Source organism: Rhinichthys klamathensis, unplaced genomic scaffold, assembly GCF_029890125.1.
Source record: "Rhinichthys klamathensis goyatoka isolate OS25496 unplaced genomic scaffold, OSU_Roscu_1.1 h1tg000170l_1, whole genome shotgun sequence".
Lineage (NCBI taxonomy): Eukaryota > Metazoa > Chordata > Actinopteri > Cypriniformes > Leuciscidae > Rhinichthys > Rhinichthys klamathensis.
Window position 1 is genome coordinate 2814324 of NW_026606701.1, and position 22509 is coordinate 2836832.

At 37.8% G+C, this 22509-nt stretch overlaps 1 protein-coding gene across 1 annotated transcript in view; it reads right to left on the reverse strand.

The window, feature by feature from the left end:
• gmds (GDP-mannose 4,6-dehydratase) overlaps nt 1–22509 on the reverse strand; it is a 66784-nt gene that overhangs the window by 24539 nt on the left and 19736 nt on the right. The window contains exons 6-7 of the mRNA XM_056259944.1: nt 21622–21726; nt 14676–14803 (exon numbers count right to left, since the gene is read on the reverse strand). Coding sequence (XP_056115919.1) covers nt 14676–14803; nt 21622–21726 — 233 coding nt within the window. The remainder of the gene's footprint in view (nt 1–14675; nt 14804–21621; nt 21727–22509) is intronic.

The window sequence follows — 22509 nt, forward strand, 5'->3', positions numbered from 1 at the left end:
CTATAATCTACAGATTAGCAGTGATATTCACAACACAAAAGAAGCCCTCTAAAGGAAGTGATAGAAGGAAAGAATAAAAGGTGTTGGTTTCAGGTGTTTACAGCAGCTCTATGCAGGTAGAGAGGGAGCCAGTTCCTGCCGAATGTTTGAAACTGACTCATACAAGTCACCAACCAATAAACTGTCAAATTCTTCACCTACGGTTTTGTCTGAAGAATAAGAGAGGACAAAAGCCTTGTCAGTGTTTTGCGCTTGGCCCGAGGTGCTGGCAGCGGTGGAGGCATGTACAGAATGTGCTGTTTTGATAACTGTGAAAGATCAGCACCGGCCTGAACCTCGGATACCTGTTGGTTTAATTCGGCTTTAATATCTGCAGCGGTTCTTTAATCGATCCGATTTCATTCGAGGAGGTTGGGTGGAGTTAAGACACCTGATCTGGGATAGTTTAACCTCTTGTCAGTCTATTTCAAATACACAGCTTAAAACCTAATTAAAACCTTATTAGCCTGGGAAAAAAACAGGACTAGTAAAATAAGTTGTGCACACACACGTATGGCTGCTTCTCTGGACTCCTGCAGACTCCAATGAAATCGGAGAACTAAAAAGAAACTAAACAAACCATAAGAAGGAGCTCTTCTCTGGAGGTGTTTTCGTAAAATATGCTGACAATTCCCAGGGTCACCCAGACCACCTCTGAGTTCTGCATTAAAATGCATTTAAGGGTGAAAGTGAGACATCAGGGAAATTCGTTGTGTGTTTATGTGAACGTAGCGGCTTAGAGTGTATGTGTTTGTGGATTACAAGGAACATATTCACTCGAATTCATAATTTAGTCAGATTCTGCATGGTCAAAAAGCATTTTCAAAAACGATGACAGACATTGATGAAACGTGTGTGTATGTGTTCAATGGCATCTAAGCATTTAAACAAAAAGGACAAAGAGAATCAGCTGTTAACCATTACCACCGATAACCATCAGTGTCAAACACACCGTTTCACAAAACTCCAAGGTTATTACTCAATTTGAGTGTGATGAGAATAAAAAAAAAAAAAAAAAATGAAAACCAGTGACATTTTGCCAGATATAATCACTGATTTGTTTTTATATTATGGCCGAAAATGACAAAAATTGATTGCCATTTACACTGAAATAAAACTAGGTATCAAAAACCTAATATTGTTAGTTAGAAAAGATGGAAAATATGGATCGGTTTTATTTAAAAAAAAAAAAAAGAGAGTATCATCCGTCATCAATACATTAATTAAAAATAATAACCATAACAACGGTTAATTGTTGTATTTATATTGTATGGGTACATTGTGCTTCCTTAAAGAATAACCGTTTGTGTGAATCTGAATGCATGTTGAACTATGAGGTTTTGTGTTAGGAATGCTGGGTAAAATTTGAGACTCGACTTTTATATCGCTGTTGGTCATGGAAAGCTGGGATTCAGTTATTCTATATTCCCTGTGTGTGCGTAATGTGGATGTGTATCTCAGAAGCTCAAGTATACCTAATAAAACTCAGTATTTTTTTTTTCTTTTTCAGATAGCAATGTACAAGAAATGATTTTATCTTCGTTTCAATGAAAACATTTCTAAAGTCAACAGGTAATACGGCAAGACACGTGTTTGTTTAAAAATGCTGCCAACAAAGAACAACTTGATTTATAATAAATGATTTAAAAGTAGTTGTTAATGACAAATAACCGTTCAAGTTTGGTCACAGCACTCCAACTCTGTTCTGTCGAAATATTCTGAGATTGCAGAGCCGTTTAAACTCACATTCCTGCCTTGGCAAACCTCCATTCCAACAATCTGAACACACAGAGAGGAAATGCCATGTCTACCAACACATGCACAAACACACACAAATACACCACTCTATATTCACCTAGTGAGATGTAAACAAACACATTCACTGAAACATCCAACCTCATGAACATACAGTGACATGCATGTGTGCAAAAACACTCGGCCTTCAGGAATATATGAAGGTATAATGAAATACATTTTTTTCATATTGGATTTGAAGGCCCTGAAATCAGAATCATATGTTGCAATTTCAGCGAGACAGACCATGATATGTTCAACCTGTAGGGAGGTGTGTGCGAGTCAGGAGTCAGACAGTGTGTGTGTGTGTGTGTGTGTGTAGGGTAGGAGGAGAAATGCCAGACTGTACACATAGTAGCTATAGATCACAAGCGTGATGGTGTGTGTGATTCTTCAACACCTGTACTGCATAAATTGTGAGCTATGGCAGCAGTACAAAACAATTCTAATAACAGAGAGCGAGTCAGCTACTGTAAAGATTATAACAAGATCCAGCTGTGTGAGTGTGCGTGTGTGTAGCATATTCAGGCTTCCTGCACACCCCACATGGTTTGTGTGATCAGGTTTTGATTGTGTTTGGCTGCGTGAGCCTGAAATGAGGCAAATGACTTTTTGATTAAACACTGCAAAGAAAAAAGTCATTATGGAGAAACTTATGATGATAATAATAACAAACATGAAGTTGAGACGCAATAAATCCACAAAACATGGATTTTGTGCAATAAAAAAAACAAAATCGTATATATTTGCAAACAATGATGACAATTACATAAACTTTCTGAAAAAAGATCACAAGACAAAACACGTATGTAGGTGAGAGTGGGGGTAAGATATGTCAATGGCTCTTAAAATAACAAACTGCATTTTGTGTCATGTGATCAAATATTTTAAAAGTGGCAATCATTTACAGCTGTTTGTGACTGAAAACTGCTTTTTGCAAAGTAAATATTCTACATGGCAAGTAAGAATTAGTCAATTTAAATGTATTCAGGTCTAAAAATGTATATCACACATGTTGGGGAATTAAAAATATAAAAAAAGAAAAGAATGTAAATGTTTTCACTAAATATTAGCCAAAAAAATTAAAAAATATATATTTTTTTAATAGTAGCTGTGGGGTCAGATGTCAGTGACTCAATTAATAATTATATTGAGCTTTGACTCCTAATGCAGGAAATACTATTAATCACAAAATGTTATTACAAAATATCGAATTTTCTTCACTAGATTAAAATATTCTCAATATTAATTTTTTTGCTTGGTTGTTTTATGAAAATATGAATCATATAAACATGCTTTTTAAACATAACACAGCTTACCCCTAACAAGGGTAGGTTGTGTGACTGAAATAAATTATATTTCAATGGCCCTATGTTATAAGCTTTCCTTAAATTTTAGTTGAGAGCAGACAGGGTATCTAGATAATACATTCACACAAACACTCACACTCTTGTTCTAAATTACCTCTCCTCCTCCTAAAAGCCTGCACTTCCTGTAGAGACAGGAAGCACTCACTCAGTTAAGCAGCCAGTCTCTACTGATTTCCTGAGATTTAAACAGAGGAACCATTCAGGCCCTTTACGCAAATGTTAGCATTCTCTCACTCCCTCTATCACACACACGCACACACATTCACACAATAATGAAGTGTATTGACATGACAACACTCAAACAGTGATTCAATAACTACTTTTTCTTTATCAAGAAAGGGACATATTAGTCAACATCCCAACAAACCCACAGAAAAAGAGCATGCCATTTCCACCACATCATATCTGATAATGTCCAGACTATGTATGTGTATGAGAGAGTATTCATATCGCATGAAACTATTCTTTGCCAGTTCAAATATAATATGACATGATGTTAAATCAGTACAGCAGAGATAATAAGAGAGAAATAGAGTGTGGTTGACCATAAACCTATACAAAACAGTATGAAAATGTTTTATTGTGCAATAAAATAGGGGTTCTTTAACCCTCTCTGTGTGTGAATTTACAAGTAATTGAAGATCCCCCACCCACCGAAACGCACACACACGCCCCCACACCCACCGGTCAGGTTTAATGGGCAGAGCAGTGTTTGACCTTTCACCCCTAAACCCTAAAGCAGAAACTTTGACCATTAAACAGTCCCTCCAAGCCTATTATCCAATCAAACGCATCAGCGCGCACATCTGGATACTGCATGAGTGTGTGTGTGAGTGTGTAACGTAAGAGTGCAGAGATGATTAATGCTGGGGGTGCATGGCAGACTGCAGTGTCATTAAGATGTTTAAACGTGACATGAAAAAGTGCTCTAGTTTCACTGGCTTAACCAGACCCTTCAAACTACCGTATAGTATGGCCAGCGTGTGCATGCACATGTGCACTGGTGAATGAAAAAAATAGTAAGAATGTATGAAATTATACAAAGAGAAGACAGACAGAACGAAAGACAGACAGAACAAAAGACAGACAGAATGAAAGACAGACAGAATGAAAGACAGACAGAACAAAAGACAGACAGATATGACAGACAGACAGATAGATGACAGGCAGATAGGTAGATATGACAGACAGACAGGTAGACATGACAGACAGACATAGGTAGGACAGACAGACATGTACAACAATAATAGATAGAACAACAGAGATAGATATAATAGAACACAGACAAACAGATCGATCGATAGAACGATAGATGCATAAACGGAATGACAGATAGATAAATAGACAGAGGGATTGAGAAAGACAGACAGACAGATGTGCAGAAGTGTGTGTGTATTCATGACTGAACGTGGAGATTCAGGACTGTGTGGAGCTCAGAGTGGGTCCTGTTTCTCTGTGTAGAGATGTATTTGTTATTTCTATTATTTAAGACAAATGTAAAAGGCAAGAGACAAACAGTGGTGCACCTGTGAAATGTGGCCCCAGGGAAACACATGGCTCTTCAACTATTTCCTGGCCCTAAGGGAGGGGCAAAGCAGAACCAGATGAGGAGGTGACTGGATCGACCAGGTCAGATCGGGTTGGATAAGGACGTATGTGTGTGAATGTGTGTTTGTATGTATGCACTTGCACATATAGGAAAGGCTATTGTGTTCACTTCCCAAGCAACTCAACAAAAACTATTGAACCCAGACATGCAACAAACTGCTAACAATCTATACGCACACACACACACACGTGATGAAAGATGATGGAGTCCTGAAAGCATCATTTAAAACATGTCAGTTAAGTGTGCGAGATGCTCCATTAGATGCAGCGGGTGAAAAGGTAAGAAAACTCATTAAGTCACTTATCACCTCTTTACGTATACACACGGGCCGTCAAAGGATGGCCAGTTACATTAGCCTGTAGTCACCGAAGGGATGCTTTTGAATTCTCGAGGCGGGCACACTGACAGACATATAGCAGGGCATGATATTACCCACATATCTAAACACACTGCCGCACACAAACACGTTTACACACACACACACACATCATGCCGAGGCTCCACAAATCTCCCTCCTCCTACATGACACTATAGTTTGATGGCCGCCTGTGTCCGTCACAACATCAGATTTTTAGATAAATAGGTAACGTGGTCACGTATTGCTATGGAAACTCCATTCATCGCTAAAGCCAGTGCCTGTCATCACAAAGATTACCACAGCTGACTGATGACCCAACAGCAGACTGTGAATGTGGACAGCACACACACACTCTCAAAGGAGAAAGTTGAGCTCTCCTGTTTCAGTGAGTGTGGGTTGATTGGCAGGAGCTTCTACAGGATTTATTACATTCTACATTTTTTCACCAGATTATAGAAATCACACACACACACACACACTCAGCTTTGGTTAATACACACACACACAAAAATTGTGGTTTTAGTTTTTTTTTTTGTTACTGTACAAAAAAAATTTGTAAAACAATAAATGTAATATAATAAATGAATGAATAAAGAAATTAATGAATATAATACTAATATAAATAATATATACACCACAAAGGCTGCATTTATTTGTTCAAAAATACAGTAAAACCTGTAATATTGTGAAATATTATAATTTAAAATAACTGTTTTCTATTTAAATATATTTAAAAATGTAATTTATTCCTGTGATGCAAAGCTGGATTTTCAGCATCATTACTCCAGTCTTCAGTGTCACACGATCCTGCAGAAATCATGATTTGGTGCTCAAGAAACATTCCTTATTTATTATCAATGTGAAAACAGTTGTGCTGCTAAATGTTTTTGTGGAAACAGTGATAAAAAAAATCCAGGATTCTTTAATGAATATAAATTTCAAAAGAACAGCATTTATTTAAAATCTATTTTTTGTAACATTATAAAAGGCTGTCACTTTTGAGATCAATTTCCTGAAAGAAAAAAAACTAAAACAAAAAAATTGGGAGGGATGGGGCTGTTGAAGGGTAGTGCATATTCACTATTTCTAAAGAAAGTAGTAAATAAATACATTCTCATCCTACTTTCAAAAAGCAGTGTGCAGTATACAGTACTTATAGGCAGTACACTTATCTTCCATTCTCAACAGACAGACAAAGGGCGCACACACTGTGTTCCTTCAGTGTTTCCAGAATAATGTGTTACAGTGGTACTCTGTTTTCAGCATACATATGCCATTTGGCAAACAGTCTCTTTCTCTTGACCACACACACACACACACCTCTCTTCTGTGTCACTTGTTCCTCGTCTCAAAACTCGGTGAGAGTGACTGTGTGTCCATGTGACATATGCTGCCCTAACAACTGTTGTTTTTACTGGCAAACCCCAACATTACAAAAGAAAAGTGCCTGTGTGTACTTATATTTTTCCATCCAATAATGTACAGCATTAATGGTCTTTCCTGCTTATTAATAATTCATGACAGATATATAAAAAAAAAATTTGTGCGCACGAGTGACTGGATAAATAAATGATGAAACAGGAGTGACAGATACAGAAACATCTGTCAGCTTTACAGAACAAAACCCAAAGACAGAAGAAGAAAAAAAAAAAAGAGTGAGAGTCATAGAGACAGAAAGCAAATATGAATTATTTATGAGTGGAATAACGTGACAGATGTGGGATATTTTCATTTCCAGTAAGTAAATGCAACTCACAAACACACACATTTACACACCAGAACTTTGCATCACTTCAAACGGTGTGGTCTGGACTTCCTCTCACGCTCTAATGGACAAACAAGGCCTGTCTTCAGTCTTGAGACACAAACACACACACCTTCACTGCCATGAGACTCAAATCTATTAACTTTTACACCATTTCAATACACTTTTTTGTTACTTTAATGTTTAATTCCCTTGACAATGATACAGCAACACAGTATGGACATGTAATTGACACTAATTAAAAATCCAAGAATTAATAGATAAGTTAATAGATAATACATAAGATAAATCTCATGTACATGTTTAAAGGGATAGTCCACCTAAAAATAAAAATTCTGTCATCACCCTTATGTCATTCCAAACCAGTATGAATTTCTTTCAACAGTGTTCACAGTTTATTATCATACAATGCAAGTCAATGGGGTCCAACAACACTGGACACCACTGACTTTCAACTTGTATGGACAAAAACATTTTTCAAAATATCTTCTTTTGAGTTCCATGGAAGAAAGAAAGTCATACAGGCTTGGAACGACATGAGGGTGAGCAAATGACAGAATTTTAATTTCTGTCTTAACTAGGGTTGGGTACCGAAATTCGGTGCCAATAGGGAACCGGTTCCGACGTAAACGGTAGTAACCAGACCGAATAAGAACGAAAATTTCGGTGCCTGATTTCGGTGCCTAACTTCATTAGGCACACACACACACGCAAGGTCTCTCGCTCTCTCCCTCTCCGCCGTGCGTGTGCTACACAGTTTGGAGCACAGTTTCTTCTGTCTCGCATGCGCGCTCTTTCTCGCAAGGTTTGGCTGCATTTCACGTGTAAAACTACATGTCAGAACGCCCTCTGGGTGTGCCTATAGTCTGAATCCCATATAGAATCAAGCCAATTAATTGGCTAATGGCGCGGGCGCCGCCTCGACGCACTGACGTCGTCATATTATGTTGGCCCGCGCGCGCCATCTGCTCCTCACTCCTCAGATTTCTCTGCCGAAAAAGAAAGCTGGTTGGCAGCGCGAGCAGCTTGGCAGCGTCCGGGCAGCGTCCCGTTCCCTATTGAGAGATATGTTACACCAGTAACCAGAGATGTTCTCTTTCATAGGTTCACTGCGCTGCGTAGCTAAGAAGCAGTGGATTTGTAGGCTGCTGTATCACGTGCCGTTTGAACTGACGCGCTACAGCGATCTGTCACATTTCAAAGAGCCAAAACGTTATTTATTGTGTGAATCTCGTAAAAATATTGACAGAATCTGACAGCTGTGGATTAGTTCCATATCAAAAGTAACCTTCTCTGTCTTGTCTGTCGGTGTCAGTGTCCTCTTTGTCCGCGATTTTTCTGTGTGAAAAGGGTCATTTGCGTGAGTCTCACGGTCAATGCGTGAGAGTTGGCAGCTCTGCAGTAATCTCTATTAATCTCTAGTATTATTACATTTTTTGATACAATATTGTTTCATTTGATATTATGTAAATATGAATTTTTATTTTATATTGGTTTTATTATTACCATATGTTACTTGTATTTATATTGTTTAAAGATTTAAGTTAATATTGTGTCCAGTTTGGCCCTGTAAATTAAAGGGTATTATTTTTTTATAAAGTGTGTACGGTTTCATTTTCTTAAGTACCGATTTAAGAACCGTTTAAGCACCGGAACCGTTTAAAAAATACAGAGTAGGTACTGGAATCGGATAAAACCCAACCGATACCCAACCCTAGTCTTAACTATCCCTTTAATTGCAGTCACATTGTTCTATTATTAAAATCTGTCTTCATGGCAAAAACTGTGTGACTTTGTTTAAAGGTGGACAAAAAGCAAACGCTGCGGTAATATTGTGTCACGGTTAGGCTCAGCTGTGTGGAAAACTGGTGTGCTAACATGGAGGAAAGTGGGAAAATGTGGGCTGTTGCAAACCATGGTACACAAGTCATGAATGGCACAACACACACACACACACACACACACCCCTTGTTACTTTCTGTGGTGAGTCAACAGAGGGTTAGATTTACTTATTTGGTCTCGATGTTGCAAAAGACAAAAACTCTGGAGCTTAATATAGAAGCTGTCAGGGGAAATATGCGACTCCACTGAATGATGGAGTGTGAATGAATATGTGTGTGTGTGTGTGTGTGTACGAGTGTGAGTGTCTCCACTGTAATGACAGACTTTGGCTGCTGAGTGCGCAAGAGAAAAATGAAATGGACAGAAAATGGAGCGACATAGGAGGTCTGTAACTCAGTGAGAAAGGACAAGGTGAGAGGTGACGGAGAGGTCAGCCAGGTCTGGGATCGAGAGCGTATGGGTGTGACTCCACACTAAGAGAAAACAGACGTTAGCTGAGGGAGCCTGATATTACAGCGGCATTAGAAACAGTGGTGAGTCTTCATATCTATTCCAGAGAATGAACAGACCGCAGACCATTAGACTGGATACGTCCCTGGAGTCGTTAATTCAAAAAGAAACCGTGCGTGTGTGCAAGAGAAGAAAGAGACAAACAAGTTCTGCTCCAAAACCTAGTAAGCTGTCTCTCTGCCCACCGTCTACGTAGGCACAGCATTCTAACTGTAATGGAACCTCAGAAGTGACTGATTTGGAACGCTCTACATAGGCAGCAGTGCAGTACAAAAATAGCACTCCTCACAGGAAACTAGACTTATAATAAACAGAGTTTGATGTTAGCATGTTGATAAGCTAATGGGGAAATAAATAAGCATTATAATACATAACACAAAATTAAGCAGACCAACACAGTTTTCAACATTGATAAGAATTTTTTTGAGCACCAAATCAGCATTTTAAAATGATTTCTGAAGGATCATGTGACCCTGAAGACTGGAGTAATGACTGCTTTGCCATTTTTAAAAAACATTAAAACAGACCATTTTAATGTAATAATTAGATCAATGTATTTATTAATGCTATTTTTACTGTATTCATATAAATGCAACCCCAAACTTCTGAATGATAGTGTTTATGTAAATATTTAATTGTGCACTATTGTATTATTAATAATAATAAAACAACAATTATTAAAATAATTAATTATATTTAATAAAATATTTCATATAAATTTGAATTAAACTTATAATTGACATTTCTCTCCCTTCTGTGGCATCTGGGATTTCTTTTTTAACGGGGCTTGTCGCAAGGCATTCTGAGATCACCTTCTTTGTATTATTTATTTATTTATTTCCTCTGGGGAAAAAGCACAACAGATAAAGTCCAATACAAAAAAATCATAATAATATATCAGTTTTTTTTTTTTTTTTTTACTATAACTATACAATACACTGTACTACAAATATTTGATATATTACATATTGATATAATATCAGTTCCAGTATGAGGTATCTTGGAGCCATCATGATTAAGGTGCTGACCTTTTGGAACAGCCTTCGAGTAGGAAACGCGCCTAAGAGGCATTAATATGCTCACTAGATTTTGGAACAAAGCCACAAAACAAAACAAAAAAACAGGAACAAACGCCCTTATAGACTAAATGCATATGAGCAGCAGAAAGCCAAAGAGCGAAGAGCTTCTTAACTCACAGAGGCTGTATTGCAATGTTCATTTTCTGTGCTGCACTGCCAAAGCACAGGCATGATAACAGACAATGTGATAAAATTCATCTCTTTCATCCACTTTCTAAGACTCTCCTCCACTCAATAATTCTTTTCCTTCCTCTCTCCCCTCTCCCACTCCCTCTCTCCCTCATATCTTCAGCTCGGTGAGAGGCTGAAAGTTGAGGATTCTGGTTACAGAGGGCATGTGAAGAGAGGGGAGAAAAAAAGGGAGAAAACGAAACGAGAGCATCTGCTTTCATCCTCATCACAGTGGGGAAGAGCTCAGCCATGTCAATCACACAGACAGCCAGCTGCCACACACACACACACACAGATGCACAGTGGAATAAACCCACATTCTTCATATGAGAGGAGAAGCATACAAACCGGGGAGTCTAACAGTCGCTCACAAACACCTCTTAGCATAGAGAGCTTTACACAAGCTCAGGAATGCCCTGTGTTAAATGCTCTGCTAAATCAACCTTAAAATCAGCCTTTTCCCTAGATCACCTTACATATTGTGGGTGTGTGTGTGTACTTGTGTGTATCTGTACGTTAGCGGCTTTTAAAGCTTTTACTCCAAGTTCTCCCACATGAAATGAGGGAATGAATGTGTGCACGCACGCGCGCACACACACACACACACACACACACACACACACACACACACACACACACACACACACACACACACACACACACACACACACACACATTAAGGTGGTCTCAGCTTGCAGCTGTGTTTATTTATTCTGCTGGATGCTGGCCACTGGAGTTTAAGGCCCCCACCTCCTACCCCCACCCCAAAATAAAAAAAACACTCACACAAAACCACCCACTTCATACCAAAATACCCATCAGAGCATCAAGTCCTACCAACCCCTATACAGCCACCCGCCGCCTATCACAAAACATACCCGACTACCTATACTCTGACATTACAGTGTTTGTTATGGGATTTAAATGTTACTATTATTAATAATTAAACATCACAAGTCAGACATTATGACATATACATATATCTGTGTGTGTGTGACTGATGCAAAGAGGTTACATTTACGGTTCTTTAATGTAAAGACAATTCAAAGGAACAGCATTATTGAACAGAAATTAAATGCATTCCTGCTGAATAAAAATATGAATTTAACTTCTTGTAAATAAAAAAAACCTTACTGATCCCAATATCTTGAACCTTAGTGTATATACGGTACGTATATAGTATATGTATATTATACTGATTATAAATATAATAACAATTAAAAACAATATTAATAATTATAAATACATGTTTTCAAAAACAATTTCATTCATTACAACAAAACTGTGGCTGATATGTTATCAGTTTGTATTTTACACTGATTTTATGGATGCATGCAACACACACACTACAAAATATCTTATTGGCTGAAAAAGTTCCAGCTGGTTTCCCAGTCTCCTCTGAAAACAATCTCCTCATCTTACTGTAAAAATCCAATCCATTACGACTATGAAAGAAGAGTCTTTCTGAGTGACGGGTCATTGCAGGTACAGTTGGTCGCCGAGCTAATGAGTGATTTGATTGGCCGTCGTGTTCTCATAAAGACCAGCGTGATTCATCTCCGAGCTCTCTTTAGTACGTGATTGGTCGGTGGTGCGGATAGATGCGAGAGGTGAGAATGAGGACAAAATCATTTTGTTGCTGGAGAAACAAAGTGGTCACTCTGAGGTGAAATCATCTTAAAAATAACAAAAACCTCAGCAACCTCTAAGACCCCGTCGAGAGTTTTATGCTATCAGCTCAGCCTGTGTGTTTTCACAGGAATCTTTGAACTTCACTTCATTTGCGCCCTGATTTTATGTATGTTTTTAGTGGAGGCCTGAAAGTCTGAATTCCATAAAACTATAAAGCTTCACGTTTCAAACAGCTTATTAAGTCATACAAACAGCGAACCAATTAAAACTGTCCGCGGTTCAAGAGTTTACACAAACATACAGTGTTCATCTCCCACTGCCTCAACTACATAGAGTCATATCTGTACGCTTATACTCAAAATACACACTTGGGCACACAGACATGAATAGAAAAGGTTTTGATCTCACACAGTACAGTTAAAAGGTTTTGGGTCACTATGATTTATTAATGTTTCTGATAGAAGTCTGTTATTGCTACCAAGGCTGAATTTAATTGATACAGTAAAAATAGTAAAATTGTGAAATATTACAATTTAAAATAATTTTTATTTTTATTATTCCTGTGACGGCAAAGCTGAATTTTCAGCAGCTAATTTATGTTTTAAATAAATCCTACTGACCGCAAATTTTTAAACTGTTGTGTACACACATTTATGACAGTATAAACAGTAATGGTGACTGATGGTGCTTGACATGTTCAAAGACGCGTCTCCAGTGTGTATCACAACAAACTCACTTTCAAACAGGTCTTATGTCTCTCATTAAAGGTTTTGCACAGACTCGAATAGCATTTGGATGCATCATGTATCTACAGTGCCAACAAAATATGATTGACACTGTCTGTTTGGAAAAATGTAAACCTATGGATCTGACAAAAGATTTTTACATTTTTGCACTTTGCCTGGAGGTAAAATACATGGAGTAGAATACATGGACTGTTTCTGTAGCAAACCGCACTGATCTACTCCATCTACACACACACACACACACACACGCACGCTCACAGCTTTGGTCCTATTTCCCGAAATCTGCCCCAGTCCTGAGCCACATAAACCCCGCTGCATGATTCAGCCGCCTGGAATACCAGCGTTCCCACAGGAAACCTGGAGCAGCTCACACATGTATGCGCATACACATACAAACCTGAAGCTCCCACTCTGGCAAAAACCTAAAGGAACTAAAGGTCTCTCTAATCCAGGATAAACACGTCAGCATGGCTGTGCACTCAGAGGGTAATTACAAGCAAATCGAAAAGAAAGTGCAAGGTCAAAATACATATGGCAGACCAAAATGAATGTATAGTTCCAAATCTGAATATATAGTTGTATATTAGATTATATGAATATAACATTACTTTTTTCCACTATATATTTTATATAATCGGCTATATATATACACACACACACAACCATTCAGAAGTTTGGAGTTTTGAAGTGAAGAATTTTTAATACTTTTAAAAGAAGTCTAATGTTTAACAAATTTGCATTTATTTGATCAAAACCACAGTAAAACGGTCAAATATTTGTATATTTTCAAATATTAATAAACAGAGAGAGAAATAATCATTTGTCAATAGGTTGCTGATGATTTCATGCACTGTTGCTCTCATTCTGGATTCCAGTTTATCAGGAACTTTGTGATCTTTATCATAAAAAGCTGTCTGATACATGTTGAAATAATTATGGAGAAATAACATGTGACCACTGGATTCCTTTCTTTAAAAAAAAATAGCAACAGAAGACAACTGAACTGATGTACACTTTGTATCAGTCATTACTACAAATAGTAATGCTTGTAAAAACAGTAATAAATAAGAGTGCAGACAGCTATTAAACAGGAATGCACATTGCATCAACAGTAACAACAAGCTAAATGATGAGAACAAGAAATCAATTATGCAATCCAGCAGACCTAATGCAATGAATTCTCACACAACCCTTGTCCAAACGTTTGATTTTTAAAGTAGGGCAAGTCATCACTACCATATTTTGAATCATCAAGGTGTTGCATGCAACTAATACAAAAGCATGTGCACCATTTTTATATAATATAGAGAATGAGTGCCTGTCTTTCAAAATATATTCAAGATTTATCAGATTTCATATAATTAATAAATATTAAAGATCTGTAAATGTATATAATGATTAAAATAAATATAGATAAGATTTCTATCTACATATCCTTTTTTTTTTAAAAGATGCCCTCATCTCAAACTAATGCTAAATCAGCATGTTGATCATCGGATTAAGTTAAAATGAGTCTAAATGAGATTTTGTGTTAGATGTTTGAGTCCAAAATACAAGGCTGAAATCTCAATGGAGCCCTCACACTCATACAGACAACGTGGCAACAGTTTGGTGCGTAACGTAGCATGGAAGAACTTGATGTCTATCGGAGAGGTAGACGTACATGAATTGCTATTTGTAGTCATTTAGTCCTACACACAATCACATGTAAAAAGTCCTCAAAACAATTGAACACTGGATTTGTGAGTGTGTGCGAGTACCTCCACATAATCTTTGGCATGGCCCCAGTCACGCTTAGAGTCCAAATTGCCCAGGCTGAAGCACTGCAACTGCCCGAGATGGATCTTCGCCACAGAGCGACTGATCTTCCTAGTTACAAAATTCGAACCTGAAATAAACATGAACACACAGATTGGGAAAATATTAGTATGAAGCATTCATTCTGCCTTGTCAGGCTCTCTCCCTCATTTTTATTTTTTCATTCTTTATTTTTTTGTTGTACCTGTCAATTGCACTCATTTTGAATACCCCACCACCACTACCACACCCCACCCCATACATAATGTCAGTGCAAATGTGTGTGTTTCGGCCAAAACGAACAGTTAATGTGTCCCTCTCATACACACAGGCAGAAAAACGCACTAACATTCACACACAGGGATAAAATCGGACTCTTGTCTAGTCAGTGGACCACCCTGGAGAATCTGTAAGCCAGTCCAAAGTCCTACTGAGCTGCCAGACACACACACACATGCTTCATCTGTGGGAAACCTTGGACGGTCTCATGTCCTGCTGAGTTGTGCTATAGCTTAAATCAGACAGAGGTGGGAGTTCTAGACGAGAACCTCCACCGCCTATAATACCAGGCCCAGGTCAGAGCTGGAACACACTTACTTTAAGTGTATAAGTGAATGACGACTATTACGCTCTTGACTTGGGCTAAAGCCTGCATGTGTGTGCGTTTTTGGCCATAAAAGTTTTCTGTAAAAAATCAGCAATGCCGGGAAGATCATGCCCTATTATTGCAAAACAAAAGTCACCTACAAATTTGGGCAGTCTAAAACATACCCATGCAAAACATTGTTAAATTGAGTTACTGATATTCTCAAATATCTACATCACAAATATATTAAGCTTTTTTCCACTAAGTTTGATGCTTTTTTTTGTTGGGCACTGGTGTTACATCAGACTCAAGAGTAAGGATTTTTTTTTCTGATTGCCCGGTTAGGCTAGATTTATACTTGCTCTGCCATTGTATTCCACTGGCCACATTATTTTTTATTAAATTAAATTCATAATTTTATACTTACATTTTGTAAATGAATAATTTTAAATATGTAACTGTTTCAGCTATTGTTCAATATTTATTTCCTGCAAGGTTTCATATGGCAAAATGACTGATAAAATGTCTACTTTAAATGCAGTGTAAATTGCTTTGAATAAAAGAGTCTCCCAAATGCGTAGATGTAAATTTATTAGAAAATGCTTTACAAGCATATCCCTGTAGCTCAAACAGTAGAGCATAGTGCTAGCAACGCCACGATCATGGGTTCATTAACTGATAAAATGCCTTATATGCAGTATAAATAGTTTTGAATAAAAGCTGTGCCAAATGCATAAATATACATTTATTTGAAAACTATTTAAAATAATGTTTAAGCATTCCTGTAGCTCAAACAGTAGATAATGGCGCAAGCTACGCCAAGGTCATGAAAATGCATGAAAATCTATACCTCGAATACAATGCAAGTCAATTTGGATAAAAGCATCTGCCAAATGCAGTCTAAATGTTACAAATATTATTTATTATTACACACATAAATCGCATTATCAAACGTTATGTTTTCTTTATTAAAAAAAAGGCAATGTATAGTTTCTGTAGTAAGCAGAATTCGCAACCAAATGTCATAGAAAACCATGTTTACATTTGCAAGGTACTGCTTATAGTGATGAAAAAAAAATTAAGATATAGCACTGACCCGAAACTTTTTCACAGTGGCTCTGAGCCAGTGGGTCATCTTTAATTGCTAAGCCCTGATCCGTAAAGTAAGCTAAAATGAAAATTCAAAAAATCATAAGTGAACGGACTCTTTCCACGGCAGGATGTCCGTCATGGGCCCCCCGTGCGCGGGCTTGCTGCTATCACAAAGGGCTCTTTCTAATCCGTGCTAAACGCAGCTCACGACCAGGTGCGTGAGCTTGGCACGAGAACAACAGTTTAAAATACCACACTGTAAACAGCCGGGTCAATCCGTCGTCACAGACACGCCACAGGGGGGATTCATGGATCTGATTTCGGTTCACTCATTTAAAAAAAAAAAAAAGAGGGGGGAAAAAAGCGAATCGTAGCCGATTGACCAAACCCTGGTCAGCAATAATGGGTCGGCTATGCGTCTGTGTGCAAGTGTGTTTAAAAGTCCAAGACAGGTCATTTCCGCGCACCGGCTCCTGTTTCCAGTCGGAGTGTAATTAGGCCGTCTCTTAGCACACGGTGGGAAGCTGTGACGAGGAGCAGAGTCGCAGGGAGTCGACCGCAGGGAGCTCTCATCAAGTCCAAAACAACCCAGTTTAGGGCTGGTTTAGACCGTGATTATGCGGACAAGAGCACGGCAAAGCCTCAAAACAGGCGGTAGACCTGCAGGTGTGCGTGTTGGCAGTGGGAATGTGCCCAGGCTCTGTCAATGCACATTTTAAGAGTAATGAGCAAGGGTAATGTCGAGTATCTAGGCGAAATTTCTAATGGATGGAAAGACGCCCTGCCAAACCAGGTGGAAATAAAGTGCAGTCAAGATGTCTGGTCTATCAGTCACTGACACTCAGATATTTCCAGCATGTGAAAAAAAAAACGACTGTCAGTACAAGGCCCTGTTCCTGTTTCTTGACACATGTCTGAACACACATTCATGCAGATGTACACACAAGAACGCATACACTACCATTGGATTGCCACGTTCATTTAAACGGATGACAAAAACACACACCAGCACCCTGATCTCTTTCAGAACCGGCAAAGTTGCGGTGTCAAAACAGAAAAACAGTAACAGGGCTCAAAAATGCAGATGTCCTGCAGACCTGGGAGTCGGTGTGAGACAGTTTCGGGCCTGAATGACTGAATGGTCACTTGCCCTACTGGCTAAGTACTGTGTTGTACTCTTTATTTTTATTTTATTTTATTTTTTATTATGTACAGTACATGCATCATTATGCTTTAGAAACTTGTTTTCTGTGACATTTGGTTGTGAAAATGTAACTATGGACTGTATAACTTCCCGTTATTATTGCAAATTGGATTAATTTGATTTAAAAAAATACATTCATATGTAAAAATGTATAATAAAAATAAACCAGAATTTTTTTAAACATTTTTTTCATAAAAATTAAATGTATAAATGTAAAATTATAAATGTAAAATATAAAATATTAAATTCTATCCATAAAAAAATATGGTATATAATAAATTGTATTATATTTTTTATATAAAAATAAATCAATGACCCTCACATACCTGAAAATCATAGGTAGTTACATTAGACAAAAGCTTTTTTTACAGGCAAAAAAAAATTGTATTCAATCAAAATATAGGTCACGTGGCAAAGATTGAAAATATATTTTTGACCTTGTTTTGCAAGAATGAGTTTGTCTCTATAATATTTTTATGAAATAATAATAATACAAATAAATGTGTTGGGGCCAGTGAAAACATTGCGGGACAAGAAGAAAATGTGAACTACTGGCCCAAGCGGGCAAGCAGAAAAAAATCCTTATTGTTAAGTGCAAAGTGACAAACTATGCCAGCTTTGGAGTGCATGTGGGAGTGTGTAGGAAAGATAGAGAGTGAGAGAGATACAAGGTGAGGACTGATGTTTAATTTGAGACATTAAAGGAGCATCTCCTTCACTTCCCTTCTTTGTTGCCATGACTGCACAACAACACAAACACAGGTGTGTGAGGTGGGTAGTCAAGAAGTGAAAGAGCAAAACATCTCACAGCTCATCCAGCAGTGTGTACGTGTGCGCGTGTGTGTCTGCGATAGGTGAGAGGTCCATCGACACCTTCATACAGGTGCAGCCCCTCTCACCTGGAGAGGTTTAACTTCTTAAAACGCTCGTCTTTCAACAGGAAAGAGGGAATGTGAGCAAACAAAAAGACGAGAGATGAGTGTGTAATGGAGGAGCCCTTTAGATGTTGTCTGATTGACTGGCATGACCATTTCTCTCATCTAGAACTACACACTATTAGGCGTACGAATCTATATAGGTGTCAAAGTGCAACTACTTTCACATGCGCACACACCCCAGACGTCTGTGGTGGATTTGTAACAGATTATTTTACTCTTCTCATCTTTCGTAAACTCTTTCGAAGCTGGTTTGTTTATTGGTGTAAGTGGACACCGCTGAAATTCCGAAGTGAATTCCAAACCAGATTAACTCATCATCGCCGGCCCGCCCAATGACGGGAGGCTACCACGGCGATCGGACAGGAAATGAAGTTGGCTTTTTTCACACTATCCCATCCATCTCTCCCCCTGTCTAGCTATCTCTAACCCTCCTCCACCCCTGTACTCCCTTTTTCCTCGTCTTCTATCAACACACACACACACACACACACACACACACACACACACACACACACACACACACACACACACACACACACACACACACACACACACACACACACACACACACACACACACACACACACACACACACACACACACACACACACACACACACACACACACACACACACACACACACACACACACACACACACACACACACACACACACACAGTCGGTTAAAAGTCTAGTTGGCAATATTTTTTTCACCGGCGTAAAAATTCTTGCAACTAACGCTAGTGGATGATATCACTGCTCTTCCTGTGCTCTGGGGTTGTGGGTGGGGGCACAGAACAACACTCTTGTTGTTGAGAAGATGTCATGGCTGCACCCTTTACCAAATGTTATGTCATGATACTCCCCCGTAAACCAATCACAATGAAGCTGGCCACACACACAACATTCTCCCTGGACTCTTGCATCACTTCCTTTACTGTAGTCTACAGCACTGTTATTAGCTGTGTCAGAAACCGCTCCCTTTCCACTATATAGTGCACTATATCGGGTGTCGGCCATTTTGTAGCGGTGTCCGAATTCTGAGTGAACGACATCATTCCCTACATTCGTTCACTACTTTTACCTACAATCCTCTCTGAATTCGAGTGTACATTCAAATGTACACTTGCTGAAGCACTATTTCCCACAATCCATTGCGGAGAGGACTGAGCTCGCGTGAAAGTGCAGGAGCGAGCGAGTTTAAACCAGAAATTACTTTACAGCTTTCTTATTTCTGCTTTAACATTTATTTCATGCTAGTTGTAAGTTTTTTTTATTTTATTTTTATTAATCATTAGTTGAATAAAACATTAAAAAATATTGAGACAATATTATATCGATGAATTTTAAAATTAAATGAAATATTAATAACGTATTCATTTGAATGTAATCATAACGGTCGCCTGAGGCGCTCAACGACCACGTCATCTGTGAGCGTGAACAATTTCAATCGATGAAACTACAAAGCTGGCACGGAGGTATATATAATTACAAAGTCATTATGATTGTTATTGTTGTTAACATTATTTTATAAAGTAAGTAACATGTAAGATAAAAGGAGTTTTATCACTACGTGTGATGAAGCCGTTTCTGCGACAGCTCCAGCTCTCCGACGCACAGTGTATACGTCAGCGTCCAAATTCACTCACTCCTTGCAGATACAGTGCACTCAAATGCCATACACTATATAGGGATTAGTGAATGAGTGAACGGTTTCGGACACAGCAATTGTATGTCACAAAACCTAGAGAGCCATCTTGATTTGCTGGCTAGATAAGTAGAATTCTATCAGAATTAGAAATTAAACACTTTTTATACATGTGATAGAACAAAACTGTCACTCCGATTACAATCACTGAAAATGTCGCCACTTATAATGGAAGCCACCTAGTTGCTGCGTCACGATACACACTTGCAATGAAAACAGTTCAGTTGCGCTGTGACTGCCATCACAACACTGACAGCGCATTCACAGGGTAACAAACACCCCAGAGGTTTCTAGTAGCAAATATTAGTTACTTAGCAAACTTTGAAAGCATGACACCTAAAATAGACAATTTAACACAAAATGGACTGATAAATTTGCCTGATCTTTTACCAAATCTTTTGGTTCTTAAAATACATTAAAGTGAATTTATTTTGCGGAAAATTTGCGGTCAACAAGATTTTTCCCCCGAAATAAATACTTTTAAAATAACAGTAGACATTTATATTCCTATAAAATATTTATATTGCAAATACAGGTTGCTGCAGCATTAGATAAATCTATTCATCAAAGAATGTATAATGGTTTCCACAATCCACACTTCATTTAGCAGTTCTTTCATGCAAATAAATGTTAAATGTTTATTTCAACCAAAATTAATAAATGTTTCTTGATCATCAAATCAGCATTTCAGAAGGATCATGTGACACTGAAGACTGGAGTAATGGCTGCTGAAAATTCAGCTGTCATCACTGGAATAAATTACATTTTAAAATAGATTGAAATAGAAAACTTATTTTTAATTGTAAAAGTATTTCACAATATTACTGTTTTTACTGTAATGCAGCCTTGGTGAGCATAAGAAAGAAAAAATGGTATTGACACCAAACTTTTGAACTGTAGGGTAGTTGAATTAAGTTAAAGGGAAAGTTCACCTAAAAAAAAAAAAACATTCTTCAAAGTATCTTCGTTTGTGTACATTCGACATGAGGGCGTGTAAATGATGGAAAAAAAAAACTTTAATTTCTTGAGTGAACCTTTAACATACTGGAAGCATTTATAAATTCTAAATGTATTTGTGTGCAAGAATTGCATTTTTAAACTCTCACTGTTAATTTGTTATAAAAGTGGGTTGAGTTGTTAAGACTGACCAACAGCAAAATGATATATGTGTCATATGGTTTGATGAACAAGGTGATAAAGTTATGAGTTTAACACATAGCAGTGGCTGTTGGTTACTGCACATTTTTCAAAACCAAATGAAAATAAAACGGCACCAGGCCTACTTTTAACCCCTAAGCAAAGTACTTTCAGTTTCTCTGCACTAGAACAACCTATCTGCAGTATGTAGGCAGATCTTGTGTGTGGTGTCTTAAACTCTGACCTCTTCTAGGACTCTCATGATTGAACAAGATCCCATTCACAGCAAAGAGGTTATAGGCTTCCCTGAAGTTGACCACTATCCAGTATGCATAGAGCTTAGCAGCACCTGTGGAAAAAAGAGCGAGATAAAAACAAGGGAGAGGCAGAAGGTTACTGCAATAACACTTTTAAAGAAATGTTATCAATAATTCAGACACATGATGATTTTCTAAATATAAAATATATATACACAACAGTTCTAAAGTTTGGGGTCAATAAGATTTTTTGAAAAAAGTTTTTTTGAAATAAGTCTCTTATGCTCAACAAGGATGCATTTTCTTTCATGAAAAATACAGTAAAACTATAATATTGTGAAATATCACAATTGCGGTTTTCTATTTGAATATATTTGAACATGTAATTTATTCCTGTGATGGCAAAGCGAAATTTCCAGCAGCCATTACTCCAGTCTTCAGTGTCACACGACCCTTCAGAAATCATTCCAATATGCTGATTTGGTGTTTAAAAACATTTCTTATAATTATCAATGTTAAGCAGTTGTGCTGCTTAATATTTTTGTGGAAACATTATAAAGGTGTTTACTGTAACTTTTGATCAATTTAATATTCAACAATATTATTGATTTGACTGCACTGACACTATTGGACAAGAACTGAGCTGGATGATGACATCATTTCATCTATAAAGCAGCTCTGCAGAAAACAGTGTACTAATGTAATAATTGATAATCTTTACAATGGAACTGAATCAACACTGAACTGACTTCAGCTGAATAATGAAACTTTTCTTTTAGAGCTGCTGAACAGCCGGAATGAACCGTTTGCATAATTTTCCTGTAATCACTGTCAGGCTGCTTTGAAACAATCTGTATTGTATAAAGCGCTGTATA